We start from the raw sequence: 21,272 nt of genomic DNA on the forward strand, positions 1-21,272 counted from the left end.
GAGATTACTTGACATTAGAAACAGAAACACCACTACTCTTACAAATAGCATAACTGGATTACATTCATCAAAATATGTCTTCCGTGTCTCGAATGCACTACTCAATACGTAAATACACCATACAGTCAACATTAAGCTACCTAGGTATCTCCTTGCCTCATAACACATATACCACAACGTCCAACAAAATCCCATCCGACCTCCAAGAACATATTCATAAACAAAATCACCATGTACAAATGACAAAAAATCTATATGCTACCATCACTGTCCCTCCTTCCGTATCAATTCATCAAACAACGGCTTCAAACACTGCGCACTCTTCTTCGCATACCTCTTCTGCCCATTCTCATAATCCACATAACAAACCCCAAACCGCGTCTCATACCCCTCCGCCCACTCAAAGTTATCCATCAACGACCATGCAAAATACCCCCTCACATCCACGCCGTCCAACGACACAGCCGTCGCCATTGCGTGCACATAGTCCTCATAATACCGCACCCTGAAGTCATCGTCTAGGATCTTCTCCACGGGCAAATCATTCTCCCCCTTGATACTGGTTCCATTCTCGGTGATGTAAATCTTGGGGTAGTTGTAGCGCTTGCTAATCCAGACCATCAGGTCGCGGAACCCAGGGGCACAGGGTCTCAGCCACGTCGACTGCGTCTCTTCGCCGATACAGAAGCCCCGTTTGTTGTAGAATAATAGGTCGAGGTGGCCGGCTACGTCTTCTGGGTCGGGCTCGCCGGGACGGTGCTTGACATAGTTGGCTGTGTAGTGGTTCATGCCGTAGAAGTCGTTGGAGCCGTGGACGAGGGCGATTTCCTCGGGTGTGAATTTCGGTAGACGGTCGCCGAGTTGGCGTTTCATGGATTCGGGGTAGTCGCCCTTGTAGATGGGGTCTGCGAACCACGAGATGGCAAACTCGATCTTGCGCTCGCAGGCTTCCACGTCCTTGGGGTCGGCGGGATCCCAGGGAAAGACGGCGTCACCATTGAGCACGATGCCGATTTCACCGCCGGATGGTGTCTTGAACTCATCCCTGTACAGCTTGACTGCTCGACCGTGGGCGATGAGTAGCGTATGCGCCGCGATCCACGGTTCCGTAGTGCCATCCCCCTCAGACGACTTAGTCCGATCTGACGTCCTTCCTGGAGCAAACTGCCCAACGTTGTATCCCAATACGGACGAGCACCATGGTTCGTTAAAGGTAGCCCAGTGTTTCACCTTGGGCATGGCCTGGAAGCACACGCGCGCGTAGTTCTCAAAGTCAAGACCAAACTCAGCCTTATTCAGCAGCCCGCCATACCGCTTGTCCAACTCATCGGGCACATCCCAATGAAGCAGTGTAATGAACGGCGTGATGCCTGCGGCGATCAAGTCGTCCACGAATTTGACGTAGTGGTCTAAACCGGGTTGGTTGACGGGGTCATCCCGGCCGCCGAGCGGTATGATGCGCGTCCATGACAGGGAGAAACGGTATGCCGTTGCGCCCAGTGATTTGAGGAGGGTAATGTCCTCTACTGTGCGGTTGTACGAGTCACAGGCTGTTGTGCCCGAGGAGCCATCAGCGATTTTGCCCGGCAGCTTGCAAAAGGTGTCCCAGATGGTGGGGGCTCGGCCGTCTTGCTCGACGGCGCCTTCGATCTGATAGCTGTGAGGGGGTTAGCACGTCTGTGTAATGAAAGATTTGTGTGAAGGGGTGGCAAGTTACGCGGCGGTTGCGAATCCCCAGAGGAAATCGCTTGGTAAGGACATGTTGGTAGGCAAGGCAAGGCAAGGCAAGGCAAGTTGAGCAGTGGTGGTTGGATGGTCACTTCTCAATCTCAAAATATACCCAAGGCCCAACTCGGAAATGACCCTCGACGCAGATGGCAAGAATATGTAAACTGGTATTGACAAAAAAACAAGGAAGTTCTCCCAAGGTTTCACCTGTACCACTGTTACGCCTATTCGTAATTCAGAGGGCTGCCGGTTTCTTATATACCCGCACCAAGCGCATCACGAAACGGCCAACCCCCTTCACATCTATCAACATCACCAAACCACAAGACCGCAAAGGCAACCACTTCACCCATACTTTACCGAGTGGAGCTAATGCACCCAAAAAAAACACGCCAACTGCAGAATAAGTCCCCCCCAAACAGTAGATCTACAACAGAAACCGCAGGCCTCTCGACATCGAAACAAAAAGAACTTCTCCTACACCCATACCCATGCCACACCCAAAAGTACACACAACAAAGTGCAGGGGTCCAATGAGAATATTCCCGATTAGGCGCCGGATGAAGCGGGAAAAGCGCAACCCCAGCACCAGACATCACTTCACAATGCGCCCCCATGGAAAACCCCCATGACATGGACCAGGAAGACGAAATGCAACATGGAAATATCTTCCCACACAAAACGTCAAGGTATCCAGCAACATCTATTTACACCAATAAAAAACACATGTCATGCTCATGGCTGTCTTCACAAAAAAAAAAAAGGCTTGCCATGCCAGACATTCCATGCAGGGGGGGAAACCATGACCATCATCACGGGAAACCAACATTGAAAGCTCTTGCCCCACGGCGGGGTAAATTGACAGCCAGACGCCAAAAGCCCATTCCATGTTCCATCCACTCACAACTTCCCATGTCTTTATTGCCACCATTTTTGAATGCAGCTGTCTTTCTTGGGTCCTGGGAGTTTCGAAACGCCGGCCCGTCTTTCCGATGACTCTCTCACCTTGGGAGAACCACATGCTTTGGGATCTGATGGAGGCGCAAAGGCGGCACCCCCCACGCATGGGGCTGATTTGGGTGTCCTGTGCGCTAGCTTGCAGGTGAGATTTTCTCGACAATTTTCTGCTGATGATTTCGCGCTTCCAGGGTTTTATGATGGGGTGTTAATTTCTCCGTGGATGCGCACAATGTGCCCATGTGGTTCTGGCCTGGAGCTGTCGGGCCCGGGCCGTGTTCCGGGTTGGAACAGTCGATGGCTTTGAAGCTATTGCCTGTAATCTGTGCAGCACATTCGAGTCGCACATATCTTGGGATCATGCATCGATAACCGGCTTGCCCATGTGTCTTTGCCATCGATGGTATGAATCACATCTCGTGTATGCATGGCAAACCCTCGACGGTCCAGAGCCGGCACTCCCCGATACGTTGGCGAACAAGGCAGCACCCAAACGAAACGTCTCATGTAAAAAATATGGCACTGCCACCAATTACCCTCATCTTGTCTCTTGTCTTCTATACATAAATTGATCCCTTTTCATACATAATCAATCAGGTTTCTTCCTTCACAGATAAACGCCGCGCCCCACGCCTCCCGGTCCTGTGTTCCCACCGCTGTCTCTTGACGCTCAACAGGCAACTTGATTGTCGGCTTGGGTTGGTCCCGAAACCGCACCAGCAATATCAATTGACTTGGCTTTGCCCCCGGCCAAAAGGCATAGCGCACGCCCCCTTATTTAAAAAAACGTGTGTCTCATAAGTGTCGGAGACCACTGCCCTACCCCCGAGTGAAGCTGTAGGAGCCGCCTCATAATGATGCCTTCTAGTCATCTCGGTCCTGCAGCTTTCGTTTCCCCGATGAGGTAGATCCCGTCTCCATTTCAACATCATTGGCATCCGGTCCATCCGATTCTTCAATAATTTCCCATTCAACCTTGACTGTGCCGTCATCTGATCGCCGGATGCCATGCGTGCGACGCATTCTACCCAATCTCGTGCCTTCGACCATTCCATCAAACCATGGAACGCCAAAAGACTGTCGGAGCGCATTGCCACGACGTGGACTGCCAACCTGCTTGTCCTCGGGCTCGCTTTCACTCTCCTCTGGGATGAGCCCAAGATCTTCCAAGTCCTGAAGATCCTCTTGGAGAAGGCTGCCTAATGTGAGGTTGATGAATTCGGCTTCACTTCGAGGCTCCTCAGACCAATATGACAGTGGCGTGCCACAAAATCCGCAGAATTGGCGTTTAGCATGCTCTTGGCTAGGGTGCGTGTAAACACGTCGAATCATTGCGTGCGTCTCATCGTCAAAAAATGCAAAGGTCGTGCTGTGTAACCAAGATAGCGGGACTCGGATGTAGGCCGCTAGAGGCGTAGCAAGCGGCTCTTCTAGAAAAGCTCTCTCGTCAGCTCATTTGCACGATCAATATGAGACTCGGCGAGAAGTGAGGTGACGCCTTGTTCGCTCCCTGCAAGTTGTTCTCAGGTTTACAAACTTACGGTGTGATCTTTCCGTGCTGAACAATACCTGTGCCTCTTGGATCCCATCCTCTGGCAGGGCAATGATGTAACGATTTCGCCCACACAAGCAACCGCCCCGCAGAGGCCGCAACGCGCTCATGTTTCTTTGGTCCGTTCGAAGGTTCTAATTGAGGCCGCAGGGATCGACCACTGTATTCCGTGTATCACCAATTCGGTCACCAGATAGCGAAGAGTGGAATTAGCCGCCAGACGGTACGTAGGATAGCAGAGCGAATGTCGTCGTCGTTGGTGGAATGGAGGAGGCGAAATGCTGAAGCACAACGAGCCCAGCTGTGACGAAAGTGTAGGCAGACAGGTGGGTTTGGTTGGTGGGGCAGAGGTCCAACGTTCTGGTCGTTTGCGGGTGACTTGCAGCTGACAGCCAGCTGCGTCAAAAAAAGGCTGATAGCTCCTTCCCAAGTCTACGACCGTGGAGGAGATTCGGTCTGGGCTTTGCCTCTTTCTCTCAAATTGAGCATTCCCGTATAATCCGCCCTTTTTTTTTTTTAACAAATTTTTTTTCACTTCAACCATCATTGACGTCGACAAAGATCGTCTTCAGCTAGCACTTGCATCGATCAATCAACGGATAGCTTCGCGGAAGATGCCATCCGGCAGCGGCCAAGTGGGGCATAAAGTGGTTCCCTATGACGAATGCGCCCGCTCTTTACCTGCACTCTGGCGATGATACCCATTTGTTGCTCAAAGCTTTGCATTGATAGTCAAAGAAGATGTTGAGATACGCCCTTGGTCCAATTTCTCGTTTTTAATTTACAATATCTCTTCAAACATCTTCATAATCGTTCATCATAACCAATTTCCTTAGCTGGTTTTCAATTTCGTCCCCAGAAACAACATGGCATCCCTCTCAATTCGCGACATCGCCCCCCTCTCCAACAACAGCACCTCCGTACCAAAACTCGGCTTCGGCGTATACCAACTCTACGGACAATCCTGCCAAAAAGCCGTTCTGGCCGCCCTAGAAGCAGGCTACCGCCACATCGACTCAGCACAACTATACCGAAACGAATCCGACGTAGGAGCAGCCATTCACGAGTCCTCCCTCAAACGAGAAGACATCTTTCTAACCACCAAGATTCGTCAATCGGCAGGATCTGCTGAAAAGTCATACCAAAGCTGTCTAGAGAGCATTGAGAAAATTGGCGGCCAGGGAGGCTACGTTGACTTGTTCCTGATTCACATCCCCGGCACGGGCCGAGAGTCCAGGGAAGAGCTATGGGGAGCGTTGGAGAAGCTGTACGCCGAGGGGCGAGCCAAGGCCATTGGCGTGAGTAACTATCGGCCGCAGCACATCGAGGAGATGAGGGAGTATGCAAAAGTTTGGCCGCCGCACGTCAATCAAATTGAGGTATGAACCTGACTAGAACTGTTCTGTGTTGATACCAGAGCCGTGCTAATTGTGTAGCTTCATCCGTGGTGTCAGCAACGAGAAATCGTGCAATACTGCCAGGATAATAACATTGTTGTCGAGGCATACAGTCCACTCTCGTGTGGCGATCACTTGAACGATCCGACGTTGGCTGCCGTGGCTGACAAGTACAAGAAGTCACCGGCTCAGGTTCTGATTCGATTTGCCCTCCAGAAGAACTGGATTCCCTTACCCAAGAGCGGTAATCCCGAGAGAATCAGGCAGAATGCCGATGTGTTTGACTTTGCGCTGAACGATGGGGATATGCAGGTCTTAGATGGGCTTGATCGCGGAAAGGCGGGAGCTTTGTTCCCCGCCAACGTGAAATAAAGTGTTGGCCTGTCACCACGATTTCTTATGGACCATGAGACATGATGCTTTGCGGTGCGGTTAGAGGCAGATATAAGAAGCCTCATGATTTGGCCTAGTTTACAAAAAATACAATCCAGGCCCGCGACCATTGACGATATATTTTCCATTCATACACATTCATGACTTGCTGCCCTTCTTAGCCCAGTCTCGTAGATCATTCTTCTTGATCTTGCCCGTGCTCGTCTTGGGCAACTCCTTCACAACCTCCACCTCCTTCGGTACCATAAACTTGCTAATATTGCTCTGGTGCTTCGCCCAAGAAATGACATCCTCCCCTCGAACAGTCTTTCCCTCCTTGACCGTAACATACGCCTTCGGCGTCTCACCCCAATGATCATCGGGCACGGCCACAACACCAGCTTCCAGAATATCCGGATGCTGCACGAGCATACTCTCCAGTGCGACGGACGAAATGTTCTCGCCGCCTGAAATGATGATATCCTTGGCACGATCGAGGATCTGTGCGCTGCCGTCGGGATGCCATACGGCCAGATCACCTGAGTGCAGGGCGCCGCCTGCAAAGAGCTTTCGGGATGCTTCCGCGTCCTTGTAGTATTCCTTGGCGCAGATATTTCCGAAGAAGACGATTTCTCCGATCTCTTGGCCGTTCTTGGCCACGTCGATGAGGACGCCGTCTGGTTGATCGGGTTTCACAATACGGATGGGTAGACTGGTGACGAATCCGTGGCCCTGTCGAGCCATCTTGGCGTACTTTTGTTGAGGGGGGAGATTGTCCCATTCAGGGAGGTGGTAGCATTTTGTGATGGGTCCGTAGGTTTCTGCACTGAATTAGTTTTTATCTTGGCATGTGTTTTGCAACTTCGTGTAACTCACCCGTCATTCCGTATACATGGACTGGCATGAGATTGAGATTGGTCTGCGAGGAATATTAGCGTGGAGGACTAGGGGGTTTGGCAAAGGGGCTCGTCTCACCATTTGCTCAAAGAGATGGCCGGATGGAGGACTGGCAGCAACAGTCACTTGAACTGGATTGGGGAGTTTTGTGGCCTCCTTGGCGGCAACGAGGAGGGTGTTGACGGTGGGAGCTGCATTGAAGTGCGTGATTCCCTCTTCTTTCAAAAGTTTCCAGATGAGGGGGTAGTCAATCTTTCGGAGGCAGACGTTCAATCCACGCACAGCAACAACGGACCACGGAAAGGTCCAACCCATAGCGTGAAACCTAGAAGCGCAAACGTCAGTATCCGTTCTTTTTCGGTCCTTTTGACGATGAGGCTGTAGACGTACATGGGTAGTGTCCACAAGTAGCGGCATCGTCCTTGGTTGAGACCAGACTCAATAATATTTCCCATGGCGGCGAGGTATGCGCCTCGATGAGTGTAAACGACACCTTTTGGCCGTGACGTTGTACCAGATGTGAAAGGAATAGCGAGCATATCATCTTCGTTGTTTGCCTTGGACTGTAAGCCAGCCCAGGCATGGCCGCCCTGCTCTTTGTCGTAGGCGAGACCTTCGAGAATAGCTTCATTGAACTGGCCGCACGAGGGGCCTTCGGTGGCATCCGTATCCTAGAACGAAACTTCAAGTTAGCGTCTAGTTTCCTTTGGTTGCACAAGTAAGAGCATCGAAATGAAATGTGCGTATCCCACGTACCAAATCGACAATCAATGGCACCTTGGGGTGTCTTTTGGTGAATGCGCCAAGCAAGGTCTCAAACTCCTTGTCGACAATAATACAGTCCACCTCGGCATACTCAAAGATGTACGCAATATCATCTTCCTTCAGTCGGTAGTTGGCAGGGACGACAACGCCGCCGCCTGCGACAATACCATATATCGACTCGAGGAAAGCGGGTGTGTTGGGAGCCAGAATTCCAATGCGAGTCAGCTTGTGCTTCTTGAGGTAGTAGGCCAAGCCTCGAGCTCGGTCGGCAAAGGTTTGGTAGGATCGGCGCACAGCGACACCATTGGTGGTTATGTGAAGTATTGCATCGGCATTGGGCTCGACGAGAGCGGCGCGCTCCAGGAAAAAGGTCGGCGAGAGGTGGTGAATGTGAGGCGGAGGTTGAGGTTGAGGAAGCAAATGGCCTAGGATGGACCGAATGCGTGATGGCGGTCCAGACATTGTGACGAAGCCGAGGTAATGCGATTAATTGCAGCGCAGATATGAGAGGGGGAAAGGACTAACTCGCAGAAGGAGAAAATTGAGAATTCAAGCCAAGTCAAGAGCAATATAAAGAGTAAATGGATATGACGGGACGGAGCGGGAGCAATGTAAATATGTAACTTAGGATCCGGGTGAAATGTCCAGGGTCGCCGGTTAACGGGGGAAAGATGCTCGGCTCAGAGCCGGCTGGTGATGGCCAAGGCTTGATTGAGCTGCCACATTTCCCGTGGGCCGCAGATGAAATGGATCATTGATTTGATTCAATGTTGACCAGGTCGGCCTGGAGCTTCACTTAGCTTTCCCCGCAACCATGAACCTGGCCGTTGCATCTGTGCTAATGGACTGGGAGCCGACACTGACGACGGTTCCGACATGGCTGCTGCATGCCATGCTTGTGCCTGTGCTTGTGTCTGGTCGTCCCAGCCAGTCTCAGTTGGTAATTTACACCGAGTATCCGCCCGCTAATAATTAGCATTGCCTCCTCAATCTCCCCAACCGCCTCCTTCGCGGCACTCGCTGCGGATCCGAAACGGGGCTCCGTGGTCACAGTGCATCACCTTAATGCTGTGGAGGGGCTTCTCAAGAATTTGCCATCTTCGGAACCTCCTTGACGAGTTTCCAGCCATGAATGCGAGGTGCCCACGGGTTACGCCTCCCATATCAAATCAAATGCTTCTTTGGTCACGCCTATTTAGGCAATATCATGGTCATGCCCATATCGGTTTTCTCGAGAAGTAGCCAGAAATGAAGCCCCAGCCAGGTGCACCTACCAAAAATGACTTCAGCAATTAATGCAGCTACCCGGGATTTTCATCGGGCATTTGAGGCTCCCGATGTCGGGTAGAATTGTGTCGTCTTCCTAGCTACTCCGTACATCGACACGCAGATATGATGAGTATCGACATATTCAATTCAATGTTGACAGTTGCAGTTGCAAAAGCACCATGTCACACATTGCTCTTTTTTATTACACTTCATCTCAGCAGCCTTACACTAATGAATGGCATGCGTGTGCAAATGACGTACACCTGCGGTGGGTGTCATTCACAACTTCCACAATTACCAGAGACTGGAGTATCTGCAACCAATAATGACAAGATTTGACTCTTCCGAAGTGGCCGCCGTTTCAACACGGTCATCATCTAGATATCGACGGACGCACAACGCTCTAAACCATCACGACGCTTGGACTGCACAACTCGTGCATCATAAAGAACACAGGCATCAACAATTAGCAACAACGCCCAGACAAACACCACATATCACGGGCTGGTTGCACCAGGCATCTTTCGACCAGACTTGACCAGACCTGATTTTCTTCAGCCCCTACATTGTGCTAGAGCTGCCACTAGCTCAATCTCCATCCAGGTCAGGACCAGATCGATCAAGGGACCACTTGGGACCACTTTGGACGACATTGGCCACTTGCACCCACCAAAGCGACCAGACCATTCGGCAGCACTGATAAGGCAAGGCGCTATCGGCAAGGGAGCCTAGAGTGAGCTGTCAAGGTCATCAATCACCAGACACCAGATATTGTAGCCTGGCCTTTTCAATCTTTAATCGAATCCGCAATCCGACCAGACATCAAGCACGCGATATTCATCCATCACCAGCTCGCAGCGCATTCCCTCGTGAACGGAGCCACTCCTTATGCGTAGCGACATGAGCCACAATCAGCTCAGTTCCCTTGACGTATCCCAGCCACGACTTGCATCGTCGCAGCTCCGAAGCCGAGCCATTTCAGGAGCTGGTCCAGCTCCTCAGCATCTTTGAAACCGCATCAGCTGGATCGCCCGCGCGTTACACCATTGTCCTGCTTTGTCGTGGTGAGAAGCTGAAGCACCATTCGAGCCTCATCAACCGGCATCAAACGCCCTTTGATAGACTCGACGACCATCTTCATCCGCTCACTTCCTATCCACTCACCGTACTCTCTGCGCATTTCTTCGTTGCAGAAGTGCAGACCTCGACCTAACGCTCAATGTCTTCACGAAACTCCATGGCATCCGACTCCATCCGTCAAGGCGTTCCTCGCATGCCTTCTCATCCACACCCCGCAGACCGAGACAATAATACACGACTCGAGCTGCCGAAACGAGCGCACACATTTCAGAATGGGACAGCCCACCAAGCCGAGCTAGACGACGCAGCTCCCGATGCATTCGACACTGCTGAATACAGCGAGAACGAGGATAATACTGAGACAGCGAGGCCTTCTGTCGAGCTCGACGAGCTGCCAATTGAGCTAATAACTCTTACAGACAGGTATGCTAATACATCGGCCACTTTCCTGGCTCTTTACTTCAGCGTGAAGCCACATCTTCTAACTCTGCGTCCACTAGCTTCATAGAATCGCTCGGTGCCAAAGTCCATTCCAGCCCTCCGAGTATTGACAAGCTCTCCCGGTTGTTCCAAGATTTCTACGCACTCGCATCCAACCACATCGGCACGCATATCAGTGCTCTCGCCACAAGGCAAAATCGCGACGCCTCACCTGCTCCATCAGGGTCATCCATTTCATCCGCCGCCAGTCGACTACGTTCAAAGGCAGCTTCATTGGGCTCAAAGGATAAGCCCAAGGTGGAAACAGAGCGCCAAATGATCACAGCAGAAGAGCTTGCAAATCGAAAAAGGGCAAGGAAAGCGCTCGAGGCAAAGCGAGGCACGCTAGAAGAGGCTGTCGAGCGGAGACTATGCGAGGGCATATACGAGAAGATCTATCGACACCGAACCACCCAAGACGAAGCACAAGATGAAAAGCTCCGGTCAAAAACAGCCGCTCTGGCCCTAGTTGGCATCAGTCCGGTTGACTTGGGTGTAGACTATGGCGAGGAAGCTGCACAGAGCTCCGAAGCAGCCGCCAAAGTGACAGAGCAAATGAAAGAGTCCCTAGGCGAAGCTCGAGATGATCTGATCAAGATGAGTGAGGCTAGATATCCTCTCGCCAAGGCAAACCATTTGAAAGCTACCCACAAAAGCATTGTGGACACCTTGGCCGACGTCCACCCCTCCGCCTCGGCAGATGAGATCATGCCCATGCTGATATACACATTAATCACCCTACCGCCGGAGAACCTCCATGTCATCAGTGATCTACACTTCATTCAGTACTTTCGTTGGGAGCAGAAGCTGACTGGGGAGGCCGCGTATTGTTTAACCAACCTTGAAGCCGCCATCAGCTTCCTTCAAACGGTGGACTTATCTACCTTACGTGCAGACGAACTTCCCTCGGGGCCTGCGAAGCCTGAAAGCCAAATTGGCACCTCCAAGACGGAGACGTTTCCTCCCGCATATGGCATAACAGCACCTTCTCAGAGCGCAACCGAGGCAAGCCCCGACAATGCCACGGCGACAAAACCCGCCCCATCACCGTCCGGCCTGAAAGCCGCAAATGTCTTACGAAACAGACGACTCAGTGATCTTGTCAACACCCCAGCACAAGCATTTGGTGCTGCAAGTGGCGCGGTATTCAGCACCGCAGACCAGGGCCTCAAGACAATTTCCACCAGTCTAGGCGATAGCTATTCATTTCTTCTCGGCAAGCTACGAGAACGCCAAGAAGGTCCCAAGGAATCCATCGCCGTCCCTCGCACCTTGGACGACGCCCGGAAACTTGTTAGCACTCCTCCTCCCGATGAAGACGACAACGCCAGCGCCACCAGCTCCGTGGCAGGTGGCTCCGAAGACACAGAAAACTCCAAACGATCATCAGCCCGTGAAGATCGCGTGCTAAGTCTAATCGGCGGGCGGCGAGACGCAAGTGTCGACAGCGCCAGAAGCGGCACCTCGTCCACCAGAAAGGTCGGCTTCACGGACGATTCCAAGTCTTCAAACACGCCCACTTCTGCAACGCCCACCGCACCCGCCATGCTCGACTCGGTTCGCAACCTAGGCAGTTCATTCAACCCTATCGGAAGACTGTCCAGCATAGGCATGATCCGCGGGTTTGGTCGCAACACAGCCACGCCTCCCGCCAGAGAAGCCAATCAGTCTACAGATGGTGGTGATTTGGCGACGGTTAGTTCCCGTACATTCAAGACGCTTTCCATCACTGATACTAATAACCTTAGCAACAGGCCTTTCCGGACATTGCCGCCGCTCTGCCACCTAAGCAAATTACTGTTCCCAGGATTCCTCCCCCGAACAAACGATTCATGGAAATTCAGAGTCCCGGCGAGCTGAAGCTCGGCGAGGTTCGGGAGCTGCTCAAAGATTATCGACGGTTGGCTGGTGTTTTAAAGAATATGGGAGCTTTTGATGAGAAATAAAGGTACAAACAGGACTTTCATCTTCAAGGTGGTATTTGGTCCGATGGACATGGGACGGACGGACATGGCACGTCTTTTGAATACAGGATTTTGGGCGTTTTCTCATATAAATCAAGGTGTCAAGCGATCATTTTTCAAGAAATAGAACGGGAATGGAACTATTGGGGTGGACAATCATTTGAGGAATAAATATTTGTGCCACATAATTGGCGGGGGTTTCATACAATGGACTTCGCTTTATTTTGTGGTAAACCTTGCTACACATACATCCAGCGCTCCAAATGCTTCCGTGTTGGTGCTCATTTATCAGGCAAAGAGATATATACATCAACAGAGCAAGAAAAAGATGTGCACTACACTAGCGCTTCTGAGTTTTAGAGCGCCAATGGTGCTGTATGTTTTGTTCCCCATGTTGCACCGTCTAATACCCGCATATCAAACATGATGTAAAAACGTGGCTAAAACGAGAGAAATAAAAGAGAGAAAAAAAACGATAGGCCTGAGCCGCAAACTCTAATGAACCCGTGTTAGAATGCCTGCCGCACAAGAGGTGGCTCCCACGGGTCTATCTAGAACACGGGAGTGGTATCCGCCCGGCGGTTGCGCGGTCTTGACCCCGTGCTTGGCAATGGTGCCAATTCATCCATTTCGTCCTCTCGATTGGGTTCAGAGAATGTTCTCTGCGGGCCAAGGGGAGGACCCTGTGAGTCTGTAGAGCTCACGCGCTGGTGTGACGGACCTCGTTGCACAACAGGTCCGGGATGAAGAAGTTGTGCGACAATGTTGCTGTTGGCTCGGCCACGTTCCCGACTCTTGCTACGGGTTCGGGTCAAATTGGTATCTTGACGCTGAATACCAGATGCGGTGGCGTGGGTTAGAGCAGTATTCGTTCTTGCCAAAGCAGCTTCTTGCTCTTCTGCTTCCTTCCTGAACCTCGATTCGCTGGGCAAAAGGATAGCTCTGTCAAGACCATATGGCAAGCCACGGTGACGGCCACGGATCTCCATAGCCACGATAACCAGTTTGCCAACAACGGAAAACTGTGAGCAGAGAGATGCGTTGACGCCAGCAGCGCCCATACTCAACCCTACGGTGCCATATGCACTCACAACCTCGAATAGGATATCAAACAGGGTGAATCTCCTGGCCACAATCTTCGGTCCCTCACTAATAGTGATGATGAAGAATCCTAAAAAGACGTACCACAAATCAAAGGACAGCTGACGTCGTAAATGGGTTCCGACATAAGACAAGGCGCTGGCGTCCTGGTCGTCTTCGACATTGTGCGGCTGGTACATGCCAAGAGACTTTTCCTCATAGACGTTGGTGCGGCGAATAGAGATGGCGATGGGGAAGACGGAAATGTACATCATGATCAAGTAGAGCACCGGTATGGCCGGGTGAACTTCTGACATGGCGACGGCGGAAAACCCTGCAGTTCTTGTAGATGCAGCCTGGAAAAATCCGATAACGACTCGATTGCTGACGCTTAGTTTGGCAATAGGCTCACCGCCGAGCTGATGTCACGTTTGTTAGCCAGTTTGACTCGTCGAAGCTGAAACACCTGCTCGAGCGAATCATAACTTACATCAAGAACCATGAAGAATAGCAAGTCGACCGCGTTCAACACTACGAGGATCCAGAACAGCCACCAATTCGGGCCAGATGGAAACAGCAGCGTAAAGCATCGACGAGGGTGATCAAGCAAAAATCGAAGCTCCTCCCATATTCCTGACCCAACGGGAGCAAGCTTGGCGGAAACCCAAATAATGAAGCGCAGCATGACCGGAAAACCCGTGTTTCCAATAATGATGAAGAACCACATAATCATGAGACAAAAGGCGGAAGTGTTGAAAGATATCATGCTGTCCGGGGTGAGAGTAAAGCCGACGTCCATGAAGGCGACATTGGAAGTGAAGAATCCCCACCAGGTCCTCGACACACCATCCGCCACTACAATTTCCCCGTAGTGGTCATTGTGAAGGATAAAAGGTAATAGACAGGCTAGGATTACAAGGTGGAATCCCCAAAAGTAGGCCAAAAGAACAATTGCCAATGTCCTCAGTGACCGATATTCGATGCCACCAAGTTCCTCACGCTGCTCTAGTGTCAGACCGACAAAATTAGAGTTTCGACCCATAGTCGGCGTATAAGAGAGATACGGCATGTCCTCAGTTTTGGAGCTAGATAAGACAGAGCGAATAGTGTCCATCGTGCGGGTTCGGACAGCTCTTGTCGGTCGTGGATCTTCTTCATCCTCATGATACTTGTTTTGTGAGCGATTGAAGATGCGAGGCTTCCGAAGCCGCAAGGCCTCCATTGTGCCACCAATAGCTTTCACATCTTCTTCGATATCTTCCCGGCGATGATGCTTCTCTGGTTCGGCAATGATAATGGTTGACTGTCGCTCGCGTATGGGACCAGATTGAGGCACCCCTCTTGGAAAGGTATCTGCTGTCGGCGAACGACCAAGCCGGTGTTCATCGTCGTCCATTTCGTTTGCTTCCAGTCGCCTAGGCCCTAAGCCACGTTCTGCATCTCGCGGACCAGGGATACGGAGAACTTCATCATCGTCCTGGTTGCGCTGTCTCTCTAGAATTGCAATGTGCTCCGCATTTGTTCGTCTTGAGGGAAATTTTGTGTCCTCATCACCCAACCCATCACTTCTCTTCAGAGTATCTGCGAAGGTAATGGCAGTATGAGCTTGGAAGCTGGGCCTGCGATTTTCGCCAGGGGCTTGACCTTGATGTTGCGGCTTCTCCGTGGGATTGAGCTCAACTGGTTGTGGTGGATCATCTGTCACAGTTGTCGTGTCACTCTCATCACTCTTGTTGGCGCCTGCGGCCTTGTGTTGCTCATCATGGTCATCGTCCAGCAAAATACCATCATTGGTGATTCTCTGCTTTCGGCCATTTGGGGGCATAAGTGTAATATCCCGGCCATTGACGCCTTGCTCAGCGAGGTGCATATCGTTCCGAGCTTTTGACTTTGATTTGGTCAGCGTGCGACGTCGAGATCGAATTTCTCGCACCCAGCTTCTGAAACGTTTCTCAAACCAATATAACCGCAAGAATACCACGCAGCCATGCATAGTGATTGGATTTGACGTCATAGAAAATAGATAGATCATAGCTTGCTGGAATCCATTGAGCAGGTTCACGTCGACAGGGTTGAGCCCAGCCTGGGTATTGGCGCCACTGGCGAACATCAATGCATCAATATAGGCTAGTTCACCCTTGCCTCCGATAAATATGGCAACCGAACCGACTAGTGTTGCCCCAATGATCCAAAAGTCTAGAGTCGCACAGAGTCAGCTAATTGAATATTTGAGTGAACCATTGCAGAGAGAGCAACGGGAAGAGAAGTATCAGAGAGAGGCGTGTAACATACAATGAACAGTGATAAAACTGAAATGGGGCTTTTTGGACAAAAAGGCTGGTTTGGCAGCCTTCAACTGGCCCCAAACGTAGGACAAGGCCCCTTCCAACATGATGAATCAACGAAATTGATGGGACTGTGGATGGCCTAGATGAGAGGGTAAGAGGATATATGTGAAACAGTGTCTGGTCAGGCAGTCCAAGTTTTACAACTGCAATATAGGTGATGCGGTAGGCGCGTTTTGGTAAGAGTTTTCTTGCACAAGATGATATGTGGTGTACCTGCAACACCACAATGATAACGGCCCAATTTCCGGATTGGTAAGTGAAAATAAAAGTATGTGATAGTTTGCTTCTTTGTACGTGAGCCCTACCGGGGTAGTGCGTCTTCAGATGGTGTAAGTGTCGGGGTATCTCAAGCGTGAGTCCAATCGAAGGACTTCGCATGCATGGAGGGACAAAGCGGCATAGTGAGTGTAACGGGAACACAGCAGGATGAAAGGGACCGTCGTCCACTCTTGTCGTTTTGCGAAACGTGGCGCACCGAGTAGATTTATTAGAGAACGATGGAGGAAAATGTGTGGTCGTGTCCAACAAAGAATTCAGGTGGTGGCGGTCGACGTAGTTGAAAATTGATTGACGTAACGGGAACTAGGCCACCAGGGCGATCCGTGAGTGGGAAATAGGAAAATATAATGATGAGCGAAACTGCGTGTTAAAGTCGAGCTCGTGAAATTCTCGCCGGTGGTACAGCCCAGGCACTGATGACCAGAGAAAGAGCCAAATCAGCAACGAAGCAATCACGGTAGACAGGCAATTTAAGAGTCAGGAGAGTGCCAAAAAATCTCGACGTCTTGAATCAACACCGTGATGAGAGAGGCAGTGCTTATCTGACCGGACTAATTGGCCAATATTGGTGAGGGCGGTGGTCGATGCGTTGCCCATATACAAATTTCCTTTTCCACCCGGGAGCAAGGAACAGGGCCTGGCGAACTCAATGCTGTCGAATTGAACCTCAGGATTACAGACACGTTGTGTCAAGATCCCGGTATCGAGGCTGCAGGAAGCGAGATAAAATTCCACAGCCAGGCGATGCAAAAGGTGCAGGCAATTCTGCAAGGTTGCTAGAGGCGCAGTCGAGAGCCAAAGTTTCCAGGCTGGACGCAACAAGGTTTGCGAAAGGCCCTGAGAACGGGATCGGATCTCGTCTGCGTGCGTCGCCAAGAGCAGAAGAATGTTGGTACTAGAGAAAGCGACGCTCTGGAACTCTTCGAAAGATGAGATAGGTCTTGGACGGAAAATATTATGGAAAGTAATGTCGAGGGGTCGATGTGCGTAACTTGACAGCAGCGGATAGTAACTGTGGGCACGGACAGATTGAAACTGTATCCAGTTACAGAAAATGTCTTGGATGCCGGTGATGCTGATAGGAAATCTGTGTCAAATTCGATCCGTCTCTTTGTTGACAAGGCCGGTTTTGGCCACGCGGTGACACCAAGAGCGGATTCCAGATTCCAGGTTCCAGATCTCCAGAGCTGCCACAGGACGCAGGTCGCAAGTCACAGGCCGCCCGGACCGCCTTATCAGACGTGGTACAGAGTACTACAGCCTGACAAAAGGGATCAAGGGGACCAACGAGGCCCAGCGAGATAAGGGAGGAGAGACAATGCTCTTTGAAAGCGTGCGTTACACGGCGGTGGAATAACAAAGAGAAGAGCGAAGGGGGAAGAAAAATAAAAATGGCCGAGTCGAGATGCGCGACTCAAGGTCGGATGATGAAGGCGCAGGCAAAATGGCTGGACGCTCTTTCCCTACTTGGTCCAGTTTGGCGTCTGGTTTTATTTGTCGCCACTTGCACTCCGTAGCGAAGAGTCGGAGTCGGGCACAGTAAACCTTGGCCAGACCTTAGCACAGAGCACAGAGCACAGAGCGCTGCACGACACACCACACACAATATACTTGGGGACCAGACGAGACCAGACGAAACGAGTCAATGTGAGGTTCCTCTTTTTTCACCTGCTTGCCGTGTTACGCCCCAGGCTAAGCCAGTCTTGGGCGTGGCAGTGAAGGCGGCAGCCAGTTAATTGAATCAATTGACGTCGACGATGGGCCCCCGGAGGATCCAGGATGTGAGAGGCAATGAACGTTAAATTACTCGGCACCTTCTCCGTACCAACATTGAAAAGGGAAAAATATTCGCAGACACGATGCAATCTACAGAAACGATGAGCGGCGGTCGGCCGCCTAATAAATGCTTCCCTCCGGTTGGCGTGCAATGCTCTTTGATCTAGTCGAAGCGAGTAATGGCCCATCACCAAATAGAGCTGACCTTGTCCTTTGCAATCATTACTTGCCCTTCCAATCCTGGCGATCACACATGTCAGTCCTACCACTAACGAGGCTCATCCAGGGATCTACCAGACCGTCATTAAGCAGGCGTCACTGCGTTGCTCGCAGACTCTTCAGCCCAGGAACGGCGCTAAACTATCATTGACCTTGTGGCGGTTCCAGCTCGTTTCTTGATGGGCTTGATGGGTCAAACATTCAACAACCGACAACGCGGTGCGGCATTCTTGGCCATCAAGCGCCCCGTGCCAACACATATCTCAGCCATATTTGGGTTAAATTCCCCTCCAACCGGCCAAGCATTGTCGGTCAGTGTGCGCTGCGGGACTCGTTATTTTTTATGTCCTCCAAGCCCCGAGACACCAACCCTGGGCCGCCTCGTCATCGTCATCTCCCGGGATCATGAAGCGACAGGGTATGTATGTACCTCGAGCGTGGAAAACCATGTGGAAACCAGAAACGCACATCAGAAAACTTAGTGCCTCATATCCCTGTCGCCATCTGTGATGTCCATTTGAGTTTTCTTGGCATCAATTCCCTCTATTCCTGCCGTCCAACCATCTTCCTTTGTCCGAAGATGCAAGTCTGATGTCACAACCGAGCACCCTTCATCCATCACTAGCTGCAGTTTGCCTTCTTCCGCCGGCGGCCGCAGCTCACATATCGCACGCAGGTATCCCGCCTACTCTGTTTTCCATCCATGACACCGTGACCCAAAGGAAGTACGGAGTGCATCAATTAATAACGTGCTCTGCTGTGTAACCAGCACTGACCACATGATCCTTGGAACGGGGTCCAGTGTCGTACCGTATCTTTGGCCCAGGACCTCAGCTCTCTCGTTGTTGTCCCTCTTCCCAAACCAAATCCAAATCCAAATGGTCCTGTGCCCAATATGCCGACGCCATGCATTGTGCAAGTGCCAGTCAGACGGAATACGCCGTGAGCAACGAGATACATTGCATTTCGAACTGCATCTTTTCCGGACAAGCATGCTGTTACCCAACTTTCATAGGGACCTTCGGAAGCGCCGTCTGCGGTGAGGGTTGAAGAGTTTTGATTTGGCAATGTCACCCATGCCAAGACATGCTCTCATGCCAAGTAGCATATGGCTACATGCTGCCTGTGTTGGCGCATAGTTAGAGGATGGATTAATTCATCATTCTTCAGATTTTAACCCATTGTCACCCATTGGCTAGTTGTCACTGGGGAGTAAGCACAGTTTGTCGGAACAACAGGCAAACTACGCATATCTGGCCGTTTCATACGACGCACATTGTTCTAGCTGCACCGCTTTCAGATGCATTCCTATTGCCTATAAACCATCCAACATAAATACTACCTCTCTTCAAATCGCCGTTGCTGCAACTCTCTAGCCCGAGACTTCGCCCGCATAAAATCCCCCAGAACGGGATACTCAAACTGGTCCCAGACATCCTTTAATCTTTCGTAATAAGTATCTTCTGAAACTGGCTTCCTATCCCATAAATGGCGGTATATTCCTGTCTCATTGATAGGTTGCTCTGGGTCCTCCCGACAATCGTTCTTTTCGTCACAAAGAATTGGAAGTAGATCAAGGTCCGGTGAGTCAGTAGTGAGAAACTCGAGCAAGGCCAGCTTTTGGTCGTCTAGAAGCTTGTATATTCTGTATGTTACTTCACTGCGATCCGAGTGAAACCAGATAGAGTCTGGCTGAGCTTCTGCCAAGCTTGGGGCGCGACGATCAAACAATATCACGCCGCCAAGTATACGGGCTGCTGCCCAGAAACCAACCACATCTGCAACACCATTGGGGTCCTGCTCATAATCAGAATACCAGTAGTGGTAAAATAATGTCGGCCAAGCGCCTTTGGGGTACACGTCCCAGAAAACGTCGTCTTTTGGGGGTGTCCAAGATGTAATCCTGTGATCCGGGTGGAGGCTTGTTCCCGATTTAAACAATACGACGGCGATTTCGTGCACAGCCTCGGCCACAAGCTCAACTAGCCCCTTGTTGAAGGTCTGAGATCCAGGAGCCGATGATCGATAATCACTGATCAACTTGAGACGGATAAATAAGAGTTGATGTCCTTCGAGAAAGTGGCTAGTTGTGTTGGATGTATAGATGTACCGTAGAGTCTAACTTTAATACACCAACTGCGAATTGGGATTTAAACTCTCCAAGTTTATCAAGTACCCCGGAGCAAAGTTCACTATGCTCTTCATGAATGGGGTGATCAGGTGGCAGTCCTCCGTTGCCAGAGTCCTGTGCGACCCGAGTTAAAGGCAAGCCGTCAATTATCTGAGCGTACGTCTCTTCTGCGATGTTCGTAGCTAACATATTCGCAATAGCCTGTTTAAATATACCAAGGTGCTGACCACTCAAGCTGTTTTCGATAGAAACGAGATGTCCGTCGTTTCGATCTGGTAAGGCTGCATTGTTTTGTTGTGGTGTCAGCTCCATTAGTGCCAGAATAAGGCTATTCGATCACAGCGAGAAAATAACCGTTCAAAACTAGCATAAGGAGGAAGTTTACACACAGGGAACCAACAGCAACTGCATCTGGGTATTCACTGAAGCAGCCTGTGTCAGGGAGGGCAGGAAAATGGCTTGAGTTGCGCACATGTAGGAGATTGAGTTCCGGCGGGGTATGTCAACTTCACAGGTTGTTGGTCCGCATCTCATCAACTCCAGGGTTCTCATACTCAACTATATTCAAATTTGGTTCCCTTTTCCCAGGTTTACCCTTACAGACGGACATAATTGGAAATTAAATTTGGTTCAAACACAATCATCCAGCCGTCACCACATACTCGCCAGTAGTAACCAGTACCATACCTTAAGGCGAGTTTATAACTTTGAAACTCACCTCAAGTCGGGGTTGACTCAAGTAGTTACAGTCATCACATCCCTCATGAATTGCAGGACTGCCTCACCAAGTATCACACTGACGGCCCACAGAGTGACTAAGGCAAGTACACTCTACAAACCACATCACGGAACCTTCTAAAAATAGCACGAAAGAACCATCGATGGCATTTCTTCCTTGTAACAACCAACACACATGGTCCAACGGTTCATCCCCGTTGGGCAGCAACCCCAAACGTCTTTGTACAGCACCAACACCAA

General features: G+C 50.8%; 7 protein-coding genes across 7 annotated transcripts; 2 read left to right on the forward strand and 5 right to left on the reverse strand.

The window, feature by feature from the left end:
* Positions 1-264: 264 nt before the first annotated feature.
* On the reverse strand, positions 265-1,761 carry VFPPC_02748 (beta-glucosidase; the record flags this gene model as incomplete). The annotated part of the gene is made up of 2 exons (XM_018282347.1): positions 265-1,657; positions 1,718-1,761. 2 exons carry the CDS (start codon positions 1,759-1,761, stop codon positions 265-267), a joined length of 1,437 nt encoding a protein of 478 aa, XP_018146780.1.
* A 1,788-nt stretch (positions 1,762-3,549) lies between these two features.
* VFPPC_13323 (Mss4-like protein) lies at positions 3,550-4,347 on the reverse strand (the record flags this gene model as incomplete). The annotated part of the gene is made up of 2 exons (XM_018291100.1): positions 3,550-4,115; positions 4,227-4,347. 2 exons carry the CDS (start codon positions 4,345-4,347, stop codon positions 3,550-3,552), a joined length of 687 nt encoding a protein of 228 aa, XP_018146781.1.
* A 756-nt stretch (positions 4,348-5,103) lies between these two features.
* VFPPC_02749 (aldo-keto reductase) lies at positions 5,104-6,006 on the forward strand (the record flags this gene model as incomplete). Its single annotated transcript, XM_018282348.1, has 2 exons — positions 5,104-5,616; positions 5,674-6,006. 2 exons carry the CDS (start codon positions 5,104-5,106, stop codon positions 6,004-6,006), a joined length of 846 nt encoding a protein of 281 aa, XP_018146782.1.
* A 159-nt stretch (positions 6,007-6,165) lies between these two features.
* On the reverse strand, positions 6,166-8,130 carry VFPPC_02750 (AMP-binding domain-containing protein; the record flags this gene model as incomplete). The annotated part of the gene is made up of 5 exons (XM_018282349.1): positions 6,166-6,827; positions 6,883-6,925; positions 6,982-7,228; positions 7,294-7,574; positions 7,660-8,130. 5 exons carry the CDS (start codon positions 8,128-8,130, stop codon positions 6,166-6,168), a joined length of 1,704 nt encoding a protein of 567 aa, XP_018146783.1.
* Positions 8,131-10,174: 2,044 nt separating this feature from the next.
* On the forward strand, positions 10,175-12,443 carry VFPPC_02751 (VPS9 domain-containing protein; the record flags this gene model as incomplete). Its single annotated transcript, XM_022428290.1, has 3 exons — positions 10,175-10,440; positions 10,518-12,192; positions 12,252-12,443. 3 exons carry the CDS (start codon positions 10,175-10,177, stop codon positions 12,441-12,443), a joined length of 2,133 nt encoding a protein of 710 aa, XP_022284565.1.
* Positions 12,444-13,012: 569 nt separating this feature from the next.
* On the reverse strand, positions 13,013-15,933 carry VFPPC_02752 (trk family potassium uptake protein; the record flags this gene model as incomplete). The annotated part of the gene is made up of 3 exons (XM_018282351.1): positions 13,013-13,960; positions 14,032-15,737; positions 15,834-15,933. 3 exons carry the CDS (start codon positions 15,931-15,933, stop codon positions 13,013-13,015), a joined length of 2,754 nt encoding a protein of 917 aa, XP_018146785.1.
* Positions 15,934-19,501: 3,568 nt separating this feature from the next.
* On the reverse strand, positions 19,502-20,606 carry VFPPC_02754 (hypothetical protein; the record flags this gene model as incomplete). The annotated part of the gene is made up of 2 exons (XM_018282353.1): positions 19,502-20,203; positions 20,274-20,606. 2 exons carry the CDS (start codon positions 20,604-20,606, stop codon positions 19,502-19,504), a joined length of 1,035 nt encoding a protein of 344 aa, XP_018146787.1.
* Positions 20,607-21,272: the final 666 nt, after the last annotated feature.

The sequence above is a fragment of the Pochonia chlamydosporia genome, chromosome 2 (assembly GCF_001653235.2).
Source record: "Pochonia chlamydosporia 170 chromosome 2, whole genome shotgun sequence".
NCBI classification, from domain to species: domain Eukaryota; kingdom Fungi; phylum Ascomycota; class Sordariomycetes; order Hypocreales; family Clavicipitaceae; genus Pochonia; species Pochonia chlamydosporia.